Raw genomic sequence first — 19,759 nt, 5'->3', positions numbered from 1 at the left:
CTTGGTATTGAATTCGGAAGCCTTTCATTACATGGCGAAGACGTTACTACTACGACATCAGAGAGGCAATGGAACCCCTTGAGAAAGAGATAAGCGAAAATTGCTACCTGACAAACCATATTTGCCCGTAAATTTTAAATATAAGACAATATTTTGTACTGACAGTTTCGAACCGTGGGAGAGGCATATATTTTTTTGTACCATCGTCCATTTCACGAGTTTATAATTCTTCCTCACCGACACGAGTAACGCGAGTGGTAGAAGAAAAGCGAAGTAAAATAACTGAAACAGAAATAAAAGGAAAAAGCGAAATAAATTTTATTCATAATATTCTGCAGTCACTTGAGTTGTATTCACGGGATGCTATCTTTAAAGAAAGCCGTGGTCTCTTCCTTGTCTCTTTCGCTTTCTTTGTGCTCTTGCTTCCCCCGTCACGATTGGTCTAAAACTAATTAATGCGACGTTAATTAAACAATCCAAACAACGAAACAATGCACAATCAACTGCACAAGACAACATTCCAAATGTTTTCGAATCGGAAAACAATTGAGATGCTGTAAAATGACTTAAGATGCAGTAATAAAGTGGGAATTCGGTACCGTATAGAATTAAATCGGTAGAGATGTTCGATTTGATTGGATGTTTGTTATTTAGATTTGCTATTCTTTCACTTTTGGCAAATAGCGACGATGAAGATGAGTGATGCTATGATGAAATTGATGAAGGGACACTTACCAAGGACACCCACGCCCAAGTCGAGATTCTAACCAGGGACCCATGGCATCGTAGCGCGCTGTGCTAACCACTCCTCCATGGAGTGGACATTATAGCATATTTTGTGTGCTCAATTGGGATCAATCAATGGAATGAATAGGCATATTATATGATTAATAAATTCATATCATAATACCACGTCATATTATTCGGCACGAAGTAACATCAGAGACATTCAATCTTGCATTTTTGCCTTTCAACTAATTCTTTGAATTCAGGTTAATCACAACAATAAGATAAATTATGAAGAAAATGATAGTGAATGTGGGATATTGACAGTTATTACGAATTTCCTGAGAGAAACAACATTAAGCAGGCTCGGTGGTCAAGCTCATTAAGTGATTGACATTCGATATCGTCGCCAAAGTTCCCGGTTTTGAGTACCGTCCTTGTCGGGGGTGTTTGACTATTTCGTCATCAATTTCGTGTAATGGTCACTCGTCCTTATCGTCGCGATCATCGAACAGGGAATAAAAATTATAAAAATAAATACGATGGAAGAGTACTTATTTCATCTCTCACGAAATCTCCTACAAAACCGGAATATATAAAATACATGTATATTCATTCACATACATTTTCGATTTCTATATTTAACTAGTCGAGACCGAGAACGGGAGAGCAATTTTCAATTCGACAAACCGAGGGGCGGAGAAACTGTCAAGTCTCGTTTCTTCTTGGCACCTCCGTAATCGAGTTGTTCTGTTTGTCATTGGCTTTGTATTGGCAATTATTGTCATTATTCTTCCCCTGCAGGTAAACCATAACGATGAATTATGATGAAATGAAGCAGATAAAAGGGCAAGAACAAGAAAGTCATGCCTGTTCGGGACTCCAACCCAGAACCTTATGTAACGAGATTTGAAATTCTGGAGAAGGCGTCCGTGTTTCGCTTGGTTTTCTCTTTCCTCTACTTCTCTTATATTATCATACATGTATAATAAAAATGGATCTCATACGATATGTTGCGATTCATAATTGTGCTGGTTAGATGCTACAGATGTGAACTCCAACCTGCAATATATTATTCCCTTTTGTTTCGTATCTGGTTGAACATGAAATTTTCTTACACTGTGACAATTTCTTTCTTAGTTTTGGTTTGGTGCACAGATATGCTAATCTGGACTCGACCTTCAGTTTAAAGTGGGATACTAACCACTATGTGCATCCATCGTGTATCAAACCCGGGATCCACTGATTACAAGGCGACGACGTTATCACTACTCCATCGAGGAGGCCCCATGACAAAATGTTATTCACTCGATCTCTACCATAATTTATTTCAGCATTTACATTTTCGTTTTCTTCTTCTTTTTTCCTTTTGTTAACTACTCTTATACAACTCTTTTTGCGTCTTCGAATTTCTTCTTGTTTCAGGAAAAAATAATACATGCAGGCTCTATAAAAATCCCCCGTTCAAATAGATAAAACGTTCACTCTCGAGAACTAATTTACATGTTTATCACTAACGTAACCATTAGGAAACTATTGAAATGTTAACTGATATAACTGCAGATGAAACAATACTTACAGCCACTAACGAAATATCTATTCTTGTGTAGCCTCACAGACAACAAGTATCTGGTGAGTCATTCACTCTTGCTGACTACGGGCGAAGGTCACTGAACTAAAGGGTGGTGGCAAGCAAGCAGGCTTGTGCTCTACCAAAGACGAGGTCACGTGTTCCAGTTATCAATGGCGTACGAAATAAGGAGGAACACAGCTATCTGACGTATGTTTTGGTCCCGTCATTGCACGTAGACAGTGGCGTATGCTGGTTCTAACGAGTGGGTAATCTCCGACCTTTTGATCCTCAAACTCCAAAAGTTTCCGTGCAATTTATGTCACGCTCCATATTGGATTTAGGAATATTGTGTCGGAATGTTTGTCTTATTGCTACGATCACAATCAATTAATTCTCGTTATTGCAGTTTACTATACGCGTAGAATTTCAAATAATAAAACAAGACAGTATTATAAAGCTATAAAAAAACAGCCTGTGAAATATAAAAATGAAAGACGTGCACTAGTGAAATAAAAACCCGCAATATTAATTTAAGTGCAAAATTCAACTTACTCCAGGACCCGATTACTTGTGCTGTACTACATCCAAAGCACGCTGTTTGTCCAGTTGCACGTCAATACGTGTCTGGGCGAAAGATTGCAGCTTAACAAAGGAAGTTATGTGACTTTTGGATTTTTCATGTTTGGCACAAGTGTTGCAAAGATTACAGTCACGCGTCCATACATTCTTTTCAGCCCCGAAAAGTAAGCACGGCGAACAAAAATGCAAAGCTTATTAACACTTATACTTCCTGTCAACCATGGTGTTTTGTCATAATTTGCTTGCGAAAATGCCTCACATATTCCCGATTTTGTCTTTGTGTGTAGAAATAAGTTCAAGCGATGACACTGGCCTACCTGTATTAACAATTTGCAACTTCTCCTGAAAAGATCTTGTTCCAAAAGTTTTCACCAGCAAATCTTGTATCACATCCATTACCCTTTAACACAGCACTATCACGACAAACACTAACACCTAAATAAATAATAAACACGAAGCACAGCACGAAGCCAACGACTACACGCATTCAGTTTCACGCGCCAAACTTCTGTTGTTGTGTTCCTGGCTCAGAATGAAATTCCCTATGAATAATAAAAAAAATCCCTTTCCGAGCTCGAATTGACAGGTTTTTAAAAGTTCGAATCATTGCAGGTCAGAGTCAGAATTTTATTTCGGGATGGGGATCATCCCTTATTATCAGCCGCCACATAAATTTGAAACAGTGGGGTTAGAAGTCCTGAAGATGAATCTCAGATTATTAGAACGTATTAAGCAAAGTGTTTAATCCTGCTAATGAAGTAAAATGAATTACCACTATACACTTTTTAAATTAGATATTTGTAGGATTTCGGGGAGGGGGGTTTCCCTTTAAAAAATATTCAGTTCCGTGAGATAAGTATTCTCGCTGCTTTTGAAGATTAGAGAGGAGAAACAATCACTATTTTTGTAAATACAAGGATGGGGGAGTCAGCAAATAGGTGCTTTAATTGCTTAAGCCTTGAATTTTAATTCAGTTTGCTTCATCTTCAATATTTAAGCTTTTCCCTTTTGATAAATTTATGTTCAAGTAACAGAAATCAGCAAGACAGAAGCAAATGTAAAGTGAAAATTAGCGTAGAATTGGTTTGCCCATGTTATTCAGTTTTCCTGTTCTTCGCACTCTACCGGGTATGTTTTCCCTAGTTGAGCGGAGGGAACGGAAAAGGCTCTCAAGGTTGAGAGTGCGACCGGTGGACTCTCACAAGAAGGAGCTTACCCTGGGCACGGAATCACCGCGCCTGAAAAGCAGTGTTTCCTCCCCCTCTTTCCTTTCTCCTCCCTCCTCGCCAAGGGTTGTAAGGAAAGCGGGAGGAATGACGTCAGGGTGAGATTCCCTGAAGTCATTCCACCGGCTGGAGAAAGGTTCCCGGACATTCGGTGGCAAACGATTGGAAGTATTCGCGCGCTGGAAGCAAGGAAATGTATGCATCGAAATTGGTTTGGAAGAATATTGCGAGGAAATGTATATATATATATATATATATATATATATTAAAAAAAAGAAATACAGCCGGGTCATCTGCGATTACCTAGATGACCCAGAGTATACGCCGCTGCACGTAGAACACTTTATCGTAGTGGCCTTGAAGTTCCCTCAGGGCACTCCTACGTAAAGGCTTCTGAGCTAGAAGGATATCTTCCCCATTGAGTGGAGGAAAAGTGGGTGCGTATAGAGGTCCCTCAACTTTCGTATTCTGTTTCATTTCAGAACCCGTGCTGTATCGTCGACTTAATCCAATCTATCCGATGTAGGTTTTAGGTTCTGTTTCTGTTCGGTTATTTCATGTTGTCTTCCTGCTTATGTTATTCGCGACGAAGGCTCTGGATTCGATAATCTGGACAATAACGGGATTGTGTTGGTTGCTTGATTTGGTGTCTTAAGTTCACTTTATGTCCTGTTAGGCTAATCGTGAATGGACCTACAGTTTAAAGGGGGATCCGAACCACTATGTTCCTCCACCGAGTATCGAACCCGGGATCCCTTAATTACAAGGCGCCCACGATCCCACTCCGCCATCGGGGATTGTGTTCGCAACGAATGAATCAAATTTGAGTGATATGATATGCAACCATTGGAAGACTATTGAAAGAAAAGCTACGGGAACCTGCCAGTTTTTCTACTGCAGACAGGAAACCATAAACATGCAAGAGAAGCTTATATTCTATGAAACCTGACGCTATGTGCTCGAATACTGGCTATATATAATCCATAGAGGCATAGCAACGTTAAACAACCTCTTATATGATACATATAGGTTTAAAAAGGTCGAAATACAAAGATTGTGTGCGCCTCACTGATCGCGTAGTGGTAAGGCCTTGTAATCAAGGGGTCTCGGGTACGATACCAGGTGATCGCACATAGTGGTTCGGATCCCACTTTAAACTGTATGCATTTCAGATTAGTCTATCTGTGCCGGTGACTCAGTCGGTAACGCGTCTGACTACCATGCTATAGGCCCCGGGTTCGATCCCCGGCCGGTTCAAGCCCGGGAACTTTTCTAACGTTGGAAGCGGCCCCGGCGCCCACCCAGCGTCGAATGACATGGATACCTGGGGGAAACACTGGGGGTAAAGGCGGTCAGGGGCGTGATGCTGATCACATCACCCCCCACTCACGAACGAATCAAGAAAGTATGGGGCGGCGTGATGCTGATCACATCACCCCCACTCACGAACGAATCACGAAAGTGTGGGGCGTTACCCCCACACCCCCTATACGCCTTCATGGCGTAGCGCTAAGCACAGGTGAGAACTTTACCTTTTTTTTTTTTTGCATAAAGTGGACTTACAACAAAATTTAAAATTGCGATAAAGATTATGATAAGGTATTAAAGAATTGGGTCTAACACATTTTTTTATTGTTTACCAATGACCTTGTTAACGGTGGAAGCGGTCCCGGCGTCTACCCAGCGTCGAATAACATGGGTACCTGGGGGAAACCCTGGGGGGTAAAGGCGGCAGGGGCGTGATGCTGATCACATCACCCCCACTCACGACCGGATCAAGAAAGTGTGGGGCGTTACCCCCACACCCCCTATACGCCTTCATGGCGTGGTGCTATGCACAGGGGAACACTTTACCTTTTTACCTTGTTAACTAATATTCTTAATTTCAGTTTCAAGATGAAATCGGCTACGAAATAAAAGGAGTGGGTTCATATTTCTGTTACGAAATTCCACTTTTGTAGTAGACCTGTGCCACACTAAGATGTGACATAATAAACAAATCTGAGACACTTTCAAAGTATTAAATTGCTATCTACGTATTTGGGAACAATCTTTCAATGTAATACTTTTTTTGGACGCGTCAAATCATAGTATTTAATTCCTGTTTTAGCAGCTTTAAGAAACCTGATTTTTTGGGGGGGTTACAAATGCCCTTTCTGCTCCCGTCAAGTTACGCCTATGAAAAAACAGGAATTCAAAGTAAAAGACTGTCCCGACTAAATCGGGAGACACGTCTGATAGATTTACAATTGGGAAAATCATAATTAAGCGTGTAGTTGAAAACAACCTATTTTCATATATTGCATGCAGCTCTACTTTTTCTGCAATGTGGATCAAGAACTGGGGACGTGGAGAAGCACAACACTCCACGTAACCAATAGTCACGTGACCCTCTTTGCTTTCCTGTCATGTTGACCTTCGCGTGGAACACATTTCTCGGTGTTAAGACAGGCAAAATCACCCGATCATCGAAGGGTGCAATATGTGTTGCCTACCCTCCTGCATTACTTGCTCCTATTAAAGCCTTATGGGGAAGAACTTTTTTCCATGACTGTACGCCAAACCCAGCCGGCGTCCGGCAAGCAAAGACATTAGAGAAATGCTACAAGGAGAGCTGTTAGTGGAGCGTTGTAGACGGATCGCGAAAAATAGCTTTTATAATGCCATTATGCTCAATATATATTAGTATATAATTAGTCACGTTTTACTTTATATTTACAGCATTTATGCATTTTTAAAATTTTAAATCAGGGAACGCCGGGCGTATGGGCGTATTAGGACGCTACGCTACTGATGGACATTAACTTTAAAACTTTTTCTTATTATTACAAAATACACTACATTACTTCTTAATTTCTTAAAGTATTATTCTTTTAATAACTTAATAGATAAAACTAGACTATAGGTTAATTTCCTTGTATTCAAAATTAGACATTAATATTATTGACATATCCCATATCATAGTGAAACTTATACTTGTATGATCAAGTGAATGGAACTCAATGAATTAATCTTTGTAGTTGGCTGTACACCTTTAATTTTGTTTTAAATTAATGTTTCAAGAAAACTATATTTCTGCCCTGAAGAAAAAGTATTGACGGATTGAAAGTATTCCAATCAAAATTTATGTGTCTTTACTCTTTACAATTCGTTTAACTCCATTACATGCCCGACTATGAGTAATTATCCTTAGGAGCGCACAATTCATCCACCTTTCTCCAATTCATATTTCATATGATTGTTAAGGACCGCTGCTGCGAGACTTTATATCGCTAATTATTCACGCTATCTATTGTCACGATTAATACTACTATTCATTTTCATTAATTTCTACATAATTCCCACATAGGTATGAGGATGAGTTTAAATAAATATACCTTGTATCATCTTAAACTTAACTTCTGACATGCAAATGAATGATACTATCATTGCTTCAAATGTTCAAGTTATGAAATATCAAATTTATTGCTTATTTGCACGGCATAAATATATGATTAGAGGATGATAATGTGAATATATTTTACATTTTATAACAATTAACAGTTTGTCAGAAACATAAGTGGAATGCAAGTATCATCATTTGTTAAAATATAAACATGCACAAATATGTTGGGCACTGAGGAAAAAATACAAGTGCATAGCCTAGTGTAAATATAGCGTACAGAAATGCTCATTTGAACTTTTCTTTTCTGGTGCACAGCATATTATGTTCAACGTACTTGGAAGATGTATCTTGTGCTGTAAAAAAAGAGATTACTTGAAAACCAAAATTAACGAAATTGAAACAAACAGCAAAAATAAAAATATCAGAGATTTATATAAAGGTGTAAATGAGTTTAGAAAGGGGTGGCAACCTAAAGTAAACTTGATAAAAGATAAAGACGGTGATTTTCTAGCTGACCCAAGCGATATTCTAAATAGATGGAAGAACTACTTTAATGACCTTTTAAATGTCCATGTAGGAGATAAATCAGAAGTGAATGAAGTACACACAGCAGAACCTTTAGTTCCAGAACCTAACTTGACTGAAGTTAAAGATGCTATTAAAAGGCTAAAGAATAACAAAGCACCTGGCATTGATTTAATACCAGCTGAGTTAATTAAATATGGTGGAAATTCATTAATATGTCAAATTTATAAGTTAATTTGTTTAATATGGAATAAAGAAGAAATCCCTCAACAGTGGAAAGAATCCATAATTGTTCCTGTGTTTAAAAAAGGTGATAAAATGAACTGCAATAATTACCGTGGAATTTCTCTACTCTCAACAACATATAAAATATTATCTAACATTCTTTTAACAAGACTAACCCCATATGCTAATGAAATTGTAGGAGATTATCAATGTGGATTTAAACGTAACAGATCAACTACAGATCAAATTTTTCTCATCAGACAGACACTTGAAAAAAAGTGGGAATATAATCAAAATGTCCATCAGCTATTCATTGATTTCAAAAAAGCATACGATTCGGTCAAAAGAGATAAACTATATAATATATTAGTAGAGTTTGGAATACCTAAGAAGCTTGTTAGTATGATAAAAGTATGCACCAGTGAAACAGATAAAAAAAAAAGGTAAAGTGTTCCCCTGTGCATAGCACCACGCCATGAAGGCGTATAGGGGGTGTGGGGGTAACGCCCCACACTTTCTTGATCCGGTCGTGAGTGGGGGTGATGTGATCAGCATCACGCCCCTGACCGCCTTTACCCCCCAGGGTTTCCCCCAGGTACCCATGTTATTCGACGCTGGGTAGGCGCCGGGGCCGCTTCCACCGTTAGAAAAGTTCCCGGATTTGAAACAGAAAGTAAAATTCGAGTGGGTATTAATATGTCTGAAAAATTTACAATTCATGATGGTTTAAAACAAGGAGATGCATTATCTCCATTGCTCTTTAATTTTGCCTTAGAATATGCTGTTAGGAAGGAAAAAGAAACTAAAGAAGGACTAAAATTAAATGGTGTGACTCAGTTGTTAGCATATGCAGATGATGTAGACTTACTGGGGGATGATGTGAATACAATTAAGAATAATGCTAAAATATTTTTCAAAACTGCTAAAGAGATAGGTTTGGAAGTTAACAAAGATAAAACTAAATATATGCTTACAGGCCGAAACCAAGTGTTAGGTAATAATCAAAGTCTAATTATTGATAACAACTCGTTTGAACCAGTTTCCAAATTCAAATACTTAGGAGTAATATTAACAAATGAAAATTATATTAAAGAGGAAATAAAAAGTAGGCTTAATTCAGGAAATGCATGTTACTTCTCTCTTCATAAACTTTTATCTTCTCGTTTAATATCTAAGAAACTAAAAGTTAAAATATACAAAACAGTAATTTTGCCTGTAGTATTATATGGATGTGAAACTTTGTCCCTTACATTGAAAGAGGAACATAAATTGAGAGTATTTGAAAATAAGATCCTTAGGAAAATCTTTGGACCTAAAAGGGATGAGGAGACAGGTGAGTGGAGAAGGTTACATAATTTAGAACTACATAATTTGTATTCATGTCCAGATATTATTAGAATAATTAAATCCAGAAGACTTAGGTGGGCAGGCCATGTGGCACGAATGGGAGAGGAAAGAAGAGTTTACAGGATTCTTGTTGGGAAACCTGATGGTAAGAGACCTGTAGGAAGGCCAAGACGAAGATGGAGGAACAACGTTGAGATGGACCTAAAGGAAATCGGTAGGGATGGAAAAGAGTATATAGATCTTGCTCAAGGTAGGGAAAGATGGAAGGCCTGTGTTGCTGCAGCCATGAACCTTCGGGTTTAAGAAGGCTAGAGAGTTAACAAGTGGTGTGCGGTATCTCGAAAAGTCGGGACCGGGATCGGAAAGAAAAATTCCGTCCCGATCCCGGCTTCAGCAAATGACTTCCCTACTTTTCTGGATCCCGAGCAGTCGAGAAATACCGAATGGTCATTTTAAAACGATATTAATTCTTGACGTTTTCTACATTGCAAGTGTCTGGAACTTATGGGAAATTGTTAGTTTTCATTCCAGATATGCAAAGACAATCACTAAAGGTGAGCCTCGGGAAATTTCGGAAATTTCCCGTCCCGAATGTCGGAATTTAAAAATAATTACCGTTCCGATCAATAATATTCTGTCCCGCATAACAATAAGTAGCCATCGATATTTATTTTCAATTTGTCTGAAGCCACAAAATGTAAATGGGTGGAAATGCTCATTTGTGTACTCGATTTCGTGTGTCCAGTTTCTGGCATGGTTTCCTATCTGCATAGTGCAACACAAGCGCATAGATTTGGAATTCATTTCATGGATAAATTCACCTCTTACCGTCGTTTCGTCATCACGAGTAAACAACGGATTGGCCCAACCTATACTTCTAATAACCTTGGTTATAACTGTATCTTTAGTCAAAATGAAAATAAATGTCTGATGAAAGGAGCGTGTGTTCCCCTGAAACGTCACAAAGAAAAACTGTTTTCTTATGCTTGTAATAACCGTAAACTACAGGAAAATAACGTTTATTTTATGTTTTATAATAAAATTAATTACTGCCTTGGTCAGCATAATGAGTTTTTCATATCATGGAAACAAGGCTTAATGGTGTTATAAGCAACAAATGCTGATTCACTGCTTTTTATAATTAAAACTCAAATTAATGAATAAATTTAAATTATTGTCCGTTTTGATAACTGCTGAATTAAGAAAAATATAGATCAGGATACGCTTCAAGCTTGTGTGAAGATGCCAACTGCTGGGCGGGACGAAGAACCAAAATAAAGTTTCATTCTTAAAATGATAAATAATTAAACCTAATTACACTTAATATAATTACATATCAGAGGTAAACGACAATTTTAAAATATTAGAATGATTTTATAGTTATTACAACTTGAAGCCTACGACACCCTCCCCCCCGCCTGAGGAAACTGGATGGATTCAACACTGAGGTGATTGCAATTATCTCAAGAATGAAGAACATTTCCTAATCATACCCAAACATTGAGCTTCTCCACACAAACTTGATTACCTTCTTAAGCGTGGAATTCAATGCATTTTTCGTGGTTCATTTGATCTTGTACGGACAGCCTTACACACATCTCTAGTATTTTTTCCTATCAGCAAATCCAGTAAATAAAGATTACAAACAACTGGACGCGAGGAAGATTACTATATTTGATAGTAACAAAAGTGAGCCTTTGTAGTCAATTTACACTTGAGGGTAAGACGTCAAATCCGATTGCTAGCAATACTTACTGCTCCGCGTATTTTCTAACTTCCGGCCATGAGAAAGATTCCTTCTCATGTCGTTTTTCGAATTCATGGTTAACATCCAATAATTTCTAATTAGTGCTGTGTCCGAAAGGTACATGTACAAGACCGTATTTGAAGTGAACATTCTCCGAGAATGGTCTTGCACTTCGATCTTGAAGTCGTGAACTTAATGGAAGTTAGTCTTTGCACTTCGACTGCAGCGCCACATACGGTCAGTAGATAAAAAATGAGGACACGTTGTTCTTCCCGCGTTTTAAAACCAGTGTAATATGATAACAAATTACATTTGACACGCAACCGTAAAATATAATACACCTGAATTTATCTTAAATTGTAGTTTAGATAAATAAATAACAAATAATTACCTATACAGGGTGTATCATAAGTGATAGCTGAAACTGAAACGGTGAAAAGTACACGATAGTAGAAGCAAAAAAGTCTGCATGGGGTCGCAAACTGTTCGTTGCGAATGTATCGTTACGATCCGGCACTGACTTAGTTGTTTGTACACATCGTACGATTGTCTCCTTTTCTCAATCCCAGGTTTCGTTGTTTAAAACTGAACACTGACGAACATGTAACATACTGTACAGTACAATAGCCCTTGGTAGTAAAGGCAACAGTAACTCTAGCGAAGTGAACCTTTTAATTCTGTTATTTTTTACTAAGTAGGACTATGGCACCTCACACGTGGAACGCATACGATGTGCGCAAACAATCAAGCCAGAGGCGGATCGTAACCATAGATTCGCAATTATCTCGAAAACGGTTTGTTTGCGACCCCTTTTTTACTGATACTATCGCGTACTTTTCACCGTTTCAGTTTGATCTATCACTTATGATACACCCTATATATTTGTGAATTTATTTTGTGTCATTGTGATCACAGGTTCTCTGGTGTGAGAGGCCGAAAAGCGACGTAGAATAAGAAATACAAGTAGAAACCATTGATGCCCCTTTACAAACGAACGATTGATAGCGGTTTTTGAACGTCTCTGAAAACAATATTGTCTGCGAGGGAGATTCCAGATTGAAGCGGCAGGCGACACGGGGATTTCACACTAAAGCGGCAAGCGACAACCCATACAACACAAATCTCCAAAAGATATCCATTGGATATCCACAATGTCCAGATCAGATCCATGGATATTATGGATATACATTAGATACCCATTTCGGGATATCCAATTTTGGATATCGATTGGACGTCTACTGGATAGCTAGAACTGGATATCCAAAACATCTATATCTTGTCCAAAAAGAAATATCGAAAACACGTTCAATTTTGGATATCCAAAACATATCTATATTTTGTCCAAAACGGGATATTTAAAACCCGTCCCATTCTGGATATCCAAAACATATCTATATCTTGTCTATCCCCAAAACACCTCGAATTCTAGATATCCAAAACATATCTGGATCTTGTCCAAAATGGGATAGCCAAAACACATCCAATTCTGGATATCCAAAACATAGCTAGAACCGGATAACCAACAAAGGACATAAATAGGATGTGTTTTGGATATTAGAAAATGATCATAATATTTTCGTATTTCTTTCATACTTCATCCTGCAGTTGAAACAATAATTTTATTGAAGCAGCGGTTATAAACTTATTTACCTGTTATTTAGTGATTGATTAATTTTTTTTTCTTAGAATCAGAAAATTTCGTTTGAGCCTTACTCAACGCTAAAAGACACTCGAGACTCAAATCGAGTCAATTCTGCTAGCGTTACTCCCGCCTTAGACGAAAGCATTTTTCTTAACATTTGTGCCATGACCAAGATGCTACCGTGTGAAGTGAAAAATGGCTTTTCAGATGTTATGGCATATTTCATGGCATTTCTCAAGGATAGAACCCGTCCCATTTCCGTAGCATAACCAAATCAGAACGTATCTAGAAATATGTTTTGGGGGGTCCGAACCAAGTGTCTCAGGAATAATAATAATAATAATAATAATAATAATAATGTTTAAATTAAAATAATTATATTAAATTAAATTAATACTAATTACAATACATAAATTAATATTATATTATTATTAGGCTACACGAATAGGTAAAAAGTATGTATAAGAATAGAGATATAACAGCGCATATTCATTACGTAGCTTACCTGTAGTTAAGATCGGAATAATTTACATAAAAATAAGTGCCCTGGCAATGAAATTAATGTGAAATAGATGAATAATTGAATATTTATGGAATCATAAAAATGATGCTACATGTAGTTGGAGAAAAGTAAGTTTCTGATTAATATTTTATGCATATTGAGTAGTAGTGTGCTTCTTTGTAATGTCATTCAAAGCCGTATGATCCCAATTTAATCCTTGCCTTCTAAAAAGTTCAAAGGAAATTAATAAACGTCGATTATGCAACAAGTGCTAATATTTTCATTACTTAATTTTAGAACTTGGTAAGTCTTTTGGGGGGGGTCCGCACCCCTGGACCCCCCTAAATACGTCCTTCCTGTCTTTCAAAGCCGTATGATCCCAATATAATCCTTGTCTTCCAATAAGTTCAGAGGAAATTATACAACAAATGCTAATCGAGTATATTTTCATTTGATTTTCGTACTTAATAAGTATTTTGGGTGGGGGGAGGGGTCCGGACCCCCTAAATACGTTCTTCCTGTCCTTGAAAGCCGTATGATCCCAATATAATCCTTGTCTTCCAATAAGTGGTCACGGTGGGTCAGTCGGTAACGCGTCTGACTACCATGCTAAAGGTCCCGGGTTCGATCCCCGGCCGGTTCAAATCCGGGAACTTTTCTAACGGTGGAAGCGGCCCCGGCGCCCACCCAGCGTCGAATAACATGGGTACCTGGGGGAAACTCTGGGGGGTAAAGTCGGTCAGGGGCGTGATGCCGATCACATCACCCCCACTCACGACCGGATCAAGAAAGTGTGGGGCGTTACCCCCACACCCCTATACGCCTTCATGGGGTGGTGCTATGCACAGGGGAACACTTTACCTTTTTTTTACCAATAAGTTCAGAGGAAATCATACAACAAAGGCTAAAATAATATATTTTTCATTATTTAATGTTAGTACTTGATAAATCTTTCGGTGGGGGGCGGACCTCCTGGACCCCCTAAATACGTCCTTGCAATAGAGATACTCATTAAACATAAACAATAATGACAAAATGAAATAAAACCGAAAGACAGTGTTACGAAGTGAAATGTGGATATATTATGATGTTGATGTTACCTTCACTCGCTAGATGGCACTGGCCAAATGTATAAAAGAAAATAAAGTTTTCGTAACACAAATAATGGTAGGTTCGATTATAAATATAATGAAAAATTTTGTTTTAACACCCTTCGAAAGATGTGTGAACATTAAGCTACAAGGATGAGAGGAAAATTTAGATACTATGAAGATACATCCAGAGCAGAAAGAATGGTAAAAGAAGTTCACATGGACACTTCAATAGTAGAAAAAGCGGCAGATGAAGGCTTCATCTTCCCAAAGAAGATAGCAAAAGTCAGTGAAAACGGTACATCAACACCTGCTACGGTTGAAACGAATAATATCTTCCAACCTCTGAACATCCATCAGCCAGACATCACTGAACGATCTTCAGAGACAACGAAAATACGGCCTCCATCACTATTCTTATTCCACACTAAGAATAGATATGCTCTCACCACAGCAGAGGAAAAACCGACGTTAAAGATAACCCGAGATGGCATAAGCGTACAGCTCAAACGAAAAAGGCTTTTGACCAAGTCACAGAATACTGCAAGCTGAGCGACACGGAGTATGCTACTTCGACTCCAAAACAGACAGACCAATCAAGATCGTCATCAGAAAATTCCCAATAGATACGCCTGTAGAAGACATCAAAGCAGAGCTTGCAGAGACCTACGACGTCGTCGACGCCTCAAGGATGACAAAGAGAGACAAAAGCACCCATGCCAAGGTGCCGATGCCTGTATTTTTGATTATTACAGCGAATGCTAGAGAAATTCACCAAACAAAATACCTGTTAGGCTACAGAGTTCTGGTTAAGCCATACAGATCTCCCGGAACACCTCAATGCCATAGGTGTCAGTGTGTCGGACACACGCAGAGAAATTGCCAAGCGGCGCCTAGATGTGTAAAATGTGCACAGAGTCATCTGACCAGAGAATGCGAGAAGAAGGACCGCAGCTTGAACGCAAAGTGCTGCAACTGCGGGGGGGGGGGAACATCCAGCTAACTTCAGAGACTGTAAAGTTTTTCAAACAGCCCCAAAACCAACAAGAGCTGAGTCTCTTCAAAAGTCAACGCCAAGAAGAGAAGCACCATCACAGACTGAACGAAAGAACAGAGGAGACACTACCTATGCCATAGCAGCAACTCCAAAACAGAGAAGACCTGAATACCAAGAACCAAAACGACAACACAGCGAAGAAGATGAAGAAACACTCCAGTGGTTACTTCAGAAACTTCGCAGAGGCAACATCCTACAGAGGATAAGGAGTGCCAGAAACAAGATGTCACAACTTCAAAGTAAAGAGGACAAAGCCACACTCCTGATGGAAGTCTGCCTAGACATCGTCGCAGCAGGGGACTTCTAAAACTTCCACAGATACGACATAAAAAACCAAGACGGCCCTTCTTAGGACCAAAAACGAATTGTCATTCCAGGCCCTTTTAAGGACCCAATATAACGGTTCTAACGAAACCAAAACAAACCACAAAGCAGATGTATCCACCAAGCGACAGTTGCAGGAGGAAAAGAAGGACAAGTCAACCAACCCACGTCAATAGTGAATTCCACACAGAAAGGAATAGGAGCCAGGCCTGATAAAGGCGATACTTCACAAAACAACCGTCAAATAAAGAAGTCAAGTCAAGGTGGTGAAAAACTGACACATTTGCTCAGTGATCGGTTAGTTGATATGAACGTTCCAGCATACACATTACCAGTGCGTAGTTACAAATCGGTTAGTTCATTGAATTATCCAACTTGATTAGTGCATATTTTAAGTGGGAGCAAGAAAACATCTTTTCATATCGAAATAATATCCAGATAAGATCCAAATGTAGGCCAAAAATTGTACTTATCGTGTCCATACAATATCCAAATACGTGGGAAAAAAGGTCTAAATCAACGCATATAATGTCTAGATAACGTCCCACTTGATGTCCAAAACATATCCAACAGTGATCCGAAAATGTTCAAAACATATCCATTTCTAATATCCTTTGGATATTACTTATGCGGACAAATGGATATCCAGGAGATATCCAATGGATGTCTTTTGGATATTCCTGGATATCTATTGGATATCCAGAACTTCCAACACAAATATCCAAAAGACATCCAATGGATATCATTTTAACATTTGTGTGCTGTGTGGGCAATGGCCCCTTCAGTGTGAAGCAAAACATTCACCGCGCATACGCGAACAACAAACCGAGGTGACACGATGCACTGTATGGAGAAAAATACCCTGTACGAGCGACATGGAAACGACAATCGTCGCGTGTCGCTTTGATGTGAAAACTCTTTCAAACTTTTCAATAACTGCAGAGATCTGTTAACTATGATTTTATAGGCTAACTTATACCAAACAGAGAGCAAACTTACCACATAAATTGTTGTAGTTCTGGTCGCAAGCTCCAGCGGCGCCGCAGGCCGAGCACGGTGCCCCCTCCTTGTAGATGACCTTATCAACGACGTTGCCTTTGGGACGATAGTCGCACACCATAATGAAGTCGCCTCCCGCTTTCGCTTCATATCCGATGCCGCAGCCGAATTTCCTCGTATCCGCCCAAATCAGCTGGGTGTAAATGTCGGTTGACGTTCTACAAAAAAATTACAGACAAAGTTACAACAAACGCTCAATGGAAAATGGCAATATTCTAATGATTGGCGCCAAGGTGTACGAGCACATGTATTTGGGATATGCGCTGTAGTTGGTATGAATAAAATCAAGTGTTTGGAACCTTTACTATATTTCATATTAATGAAACCTTCCCATTTCTCAAGTTTTTGGTTACCGGGTTCGAATTCCGGCCTGAGCGTTCTTTGTGAGTATCTTATCATCAGTTTCATCATATTATCACTCATCTTCGTGTTTTGCAGAAAAGCGTAGTAAAATAAACCAAATCAATCAATCAAGTTTTCAGAACAAGTGCTGCATTTCATGTGAAAAAAAAACTGACCACTTTCTCATTTCTCAAGTTTTTGAAACAGGTACTATGTTTCAAATGCACAAAACATTAACACCTTAGAATTTTTCAGGTTTCGGAACGGGCATTATATTTCATTTTAATGAATGAATGGATGGATGATTTATTTTACTTCGCGTTTCTGCCACTTTTGGCTAATCGCGAAGATGAGGATGAATGGTGATAAGATTATATGGATGAAGGGACATTCACGAATACACACGGGCAGTACACAAGACGAATCTCACGGAGGATTATACTGGCCATGGGTCTAGACGCCAGAGCCTCGCTAGTCTGCAAAATGTAGTGGGAGTAAGTTTGACATTTGGGTGTCTTCAGAAATGATCTCATATTAATAAAACTGATTACCTTCTAATTTCTCAAGTGTGTGAAGAAACTACTCTATTTGATAGTAATAAAACCTAGTCCTGGCAACCCATTTTGACTTGCTAGCAATACTTACTGCTCCACGTATTTTCCACCTTCCGGCCATGCGAAGGACCCTTTCTCCTTCATTGCATTCCAAGCTTGCATGGCATCCTGCAAGGATTCATTGCTTTGTTTCCCTCGGTACATATTCTGTCCAGTTGGGGTCCCATCTGGAAATCGACATTAAATTTAACGTTCACTTCACACTTAAACTTCAACAGTTAGATTGGGTTCGTAATGACCTAGTGTTCATGTTTTTTTTCTAAATATTTTATTATTAGAATAAACAATTTGTTCATATTTTCTCCCTACAATGCATGTCATTTAAACATGCAATTTTTTTACAAATAATATTCATAATAAGAAGTATAAACGGTAAAGTTTAACCCCGTACTGGTCGAGTTCATTTCAGAAATGTTTTCTTATAAGGAACAATATACTCTGACTGTTTCGGCGAACTCCCGTCACCTAGAGCTGGCTGGTGTTTGCTGATTTAGCACTTACGTTGCGGCTCGTGACACAGGCTAGAATGTATGTTCTGGTACAGTTTCCACCATTCATTCAGTGGTCTGTCGTCCGCAGACCGTTCTTTACAAATTTAGGTTCCGTGCAAACGTGTGAATGACCGTATCTTGCAGGAGTCCTCCGAAAAAGGAAGCAGATATGTAATATTATGAGACATCCACCTCTAAGGACAAATTCCTTTCCTCTCCCCATCTGAAATACCTGCTCCCTGTGTGTGGGTTGCCTTTCCCTCCCTACTGCAACCAAGTGTTGAATTCCCCATCTCGAAAGGAACAGCGAGCTCTGGTTGGCAGAGAGCAAAGCACGTGCTGTCTCCAGCCATCCTCTCGGTAGGTGGATAGCTCCCAAGGTCTTACAGCAGCGACAGACCACCGAGTGGCGTGAGCGGTACTGAGGTATAAACTGAAGGAACTTTACGGTTCAAAAATACGAGCAATGCAAGCTTACCTAGTGTTGGTCTGCACGTATCATGATCGCCCGCAGTTCTGCATTGGGAAGCCCACTTTTGAGAAATTAATTCCAACTCCGAATCCCAGTACTGAAAGATAAAGTTACTAAATCAATAAACTTAGAGATAAAATGCAACTTTTTCAAATTTGATCATCACACTGACAATGGAATATTATCATGAGAGCCCGCACACTTCTTTTTACCAGAGGGGAGCTGGGCCAAAATCGAGAGTGCATCCTCAAACGGAATACATCCTTGTGTGTGTGTATGTGCCCTCGCAAAAAATAATTTTATATCCTGTATGAATGCAGTCCCTCATCACAGGTTCACGGTTGTGACGTTCCTTTACGTGGGAGGCACAGGATTACCACGTCACGGTAGTTGCCCAATCCTCGTGTGCGGCAGAGTTATAAGCATGATTATAAGACTCTCCTCCCAGTTGCGGCTACAACAAACCTTCTCAGGACGTGATGTCGAAGAAATTAAAACCTAATGTTTATTTTTGTTTCATCTTAACCAAGACCAATAACAACATTACAACACAATTATAGACACTAATACCAACAAAGTCCAACGAACTTTTCTCTGGTAAATTAATCCGTAGCTCACTTACAAATCCTATTTTACATTTCACAACTAGTCTTCTTCTCTCATCGTCCACGGTTGTCATGGCAGCCCAATCAACAACAGATATATCTGTGCCAGAATGGATAGCTTTACCAATGTCTAGTAACCGAAAATGACTTCCGCTTTCGGAATCACTTTTAATCACACACAAATCCAAAAACTATAAATTTGATAACACAAACCAATAAGAACAGAT

The 19,759-nt window shown here is 39.0% G+C and overlaps 1 protein-coding gene across 1 annotated transcript in view; it reads right to left on the bottom strand.

The window, feature by feature from the left end:
* Positions 1-19,759, bottom strand: part of LOC145984352 (scoloptoxin SSD43-like) — a 43,967-nt gene that overhangs the window by 10,235 nt on the left and 13,973 nt on the right. The window contains exons 4-6 of the mRNA XM_083118041.1: positions 18,934-19,024; positions 17,996-18,131; positions 16,949-17,166 (exon numbers count right to left, since the gene is read on the bottom strand). Of these exons, the coding sequence (XP_082974167.1) occupies positions 16,949-17,166; positions 17,996-18,131; positions 18,934-19,024 (445 nt within the window). The remainder of the gene's footprint in view (positions 1-16,948; positions 17,167-17,995; positions 18,132-18,933; positions 19,025-19,759) is intronic.

The sequence above is a fragment of the Lepisma saccharinum genome, chromosome 1, assembly GCF_977018435.1.
Source record: "Lepisma saccharinum chromosome 1, izLepSacc3.1, whole genome shotgun sequence".
Taxonomy (NCBI): domain Eukaryota; kingdom Metazoa; phylum Arthropoda; class Insecta; order Zygentoma; family Lepismatidae; genus Lepisma; species Lepisma saccharinum.
This window is presented reverse-complemented; position numbering and strand designations above follow the sequence as displayed.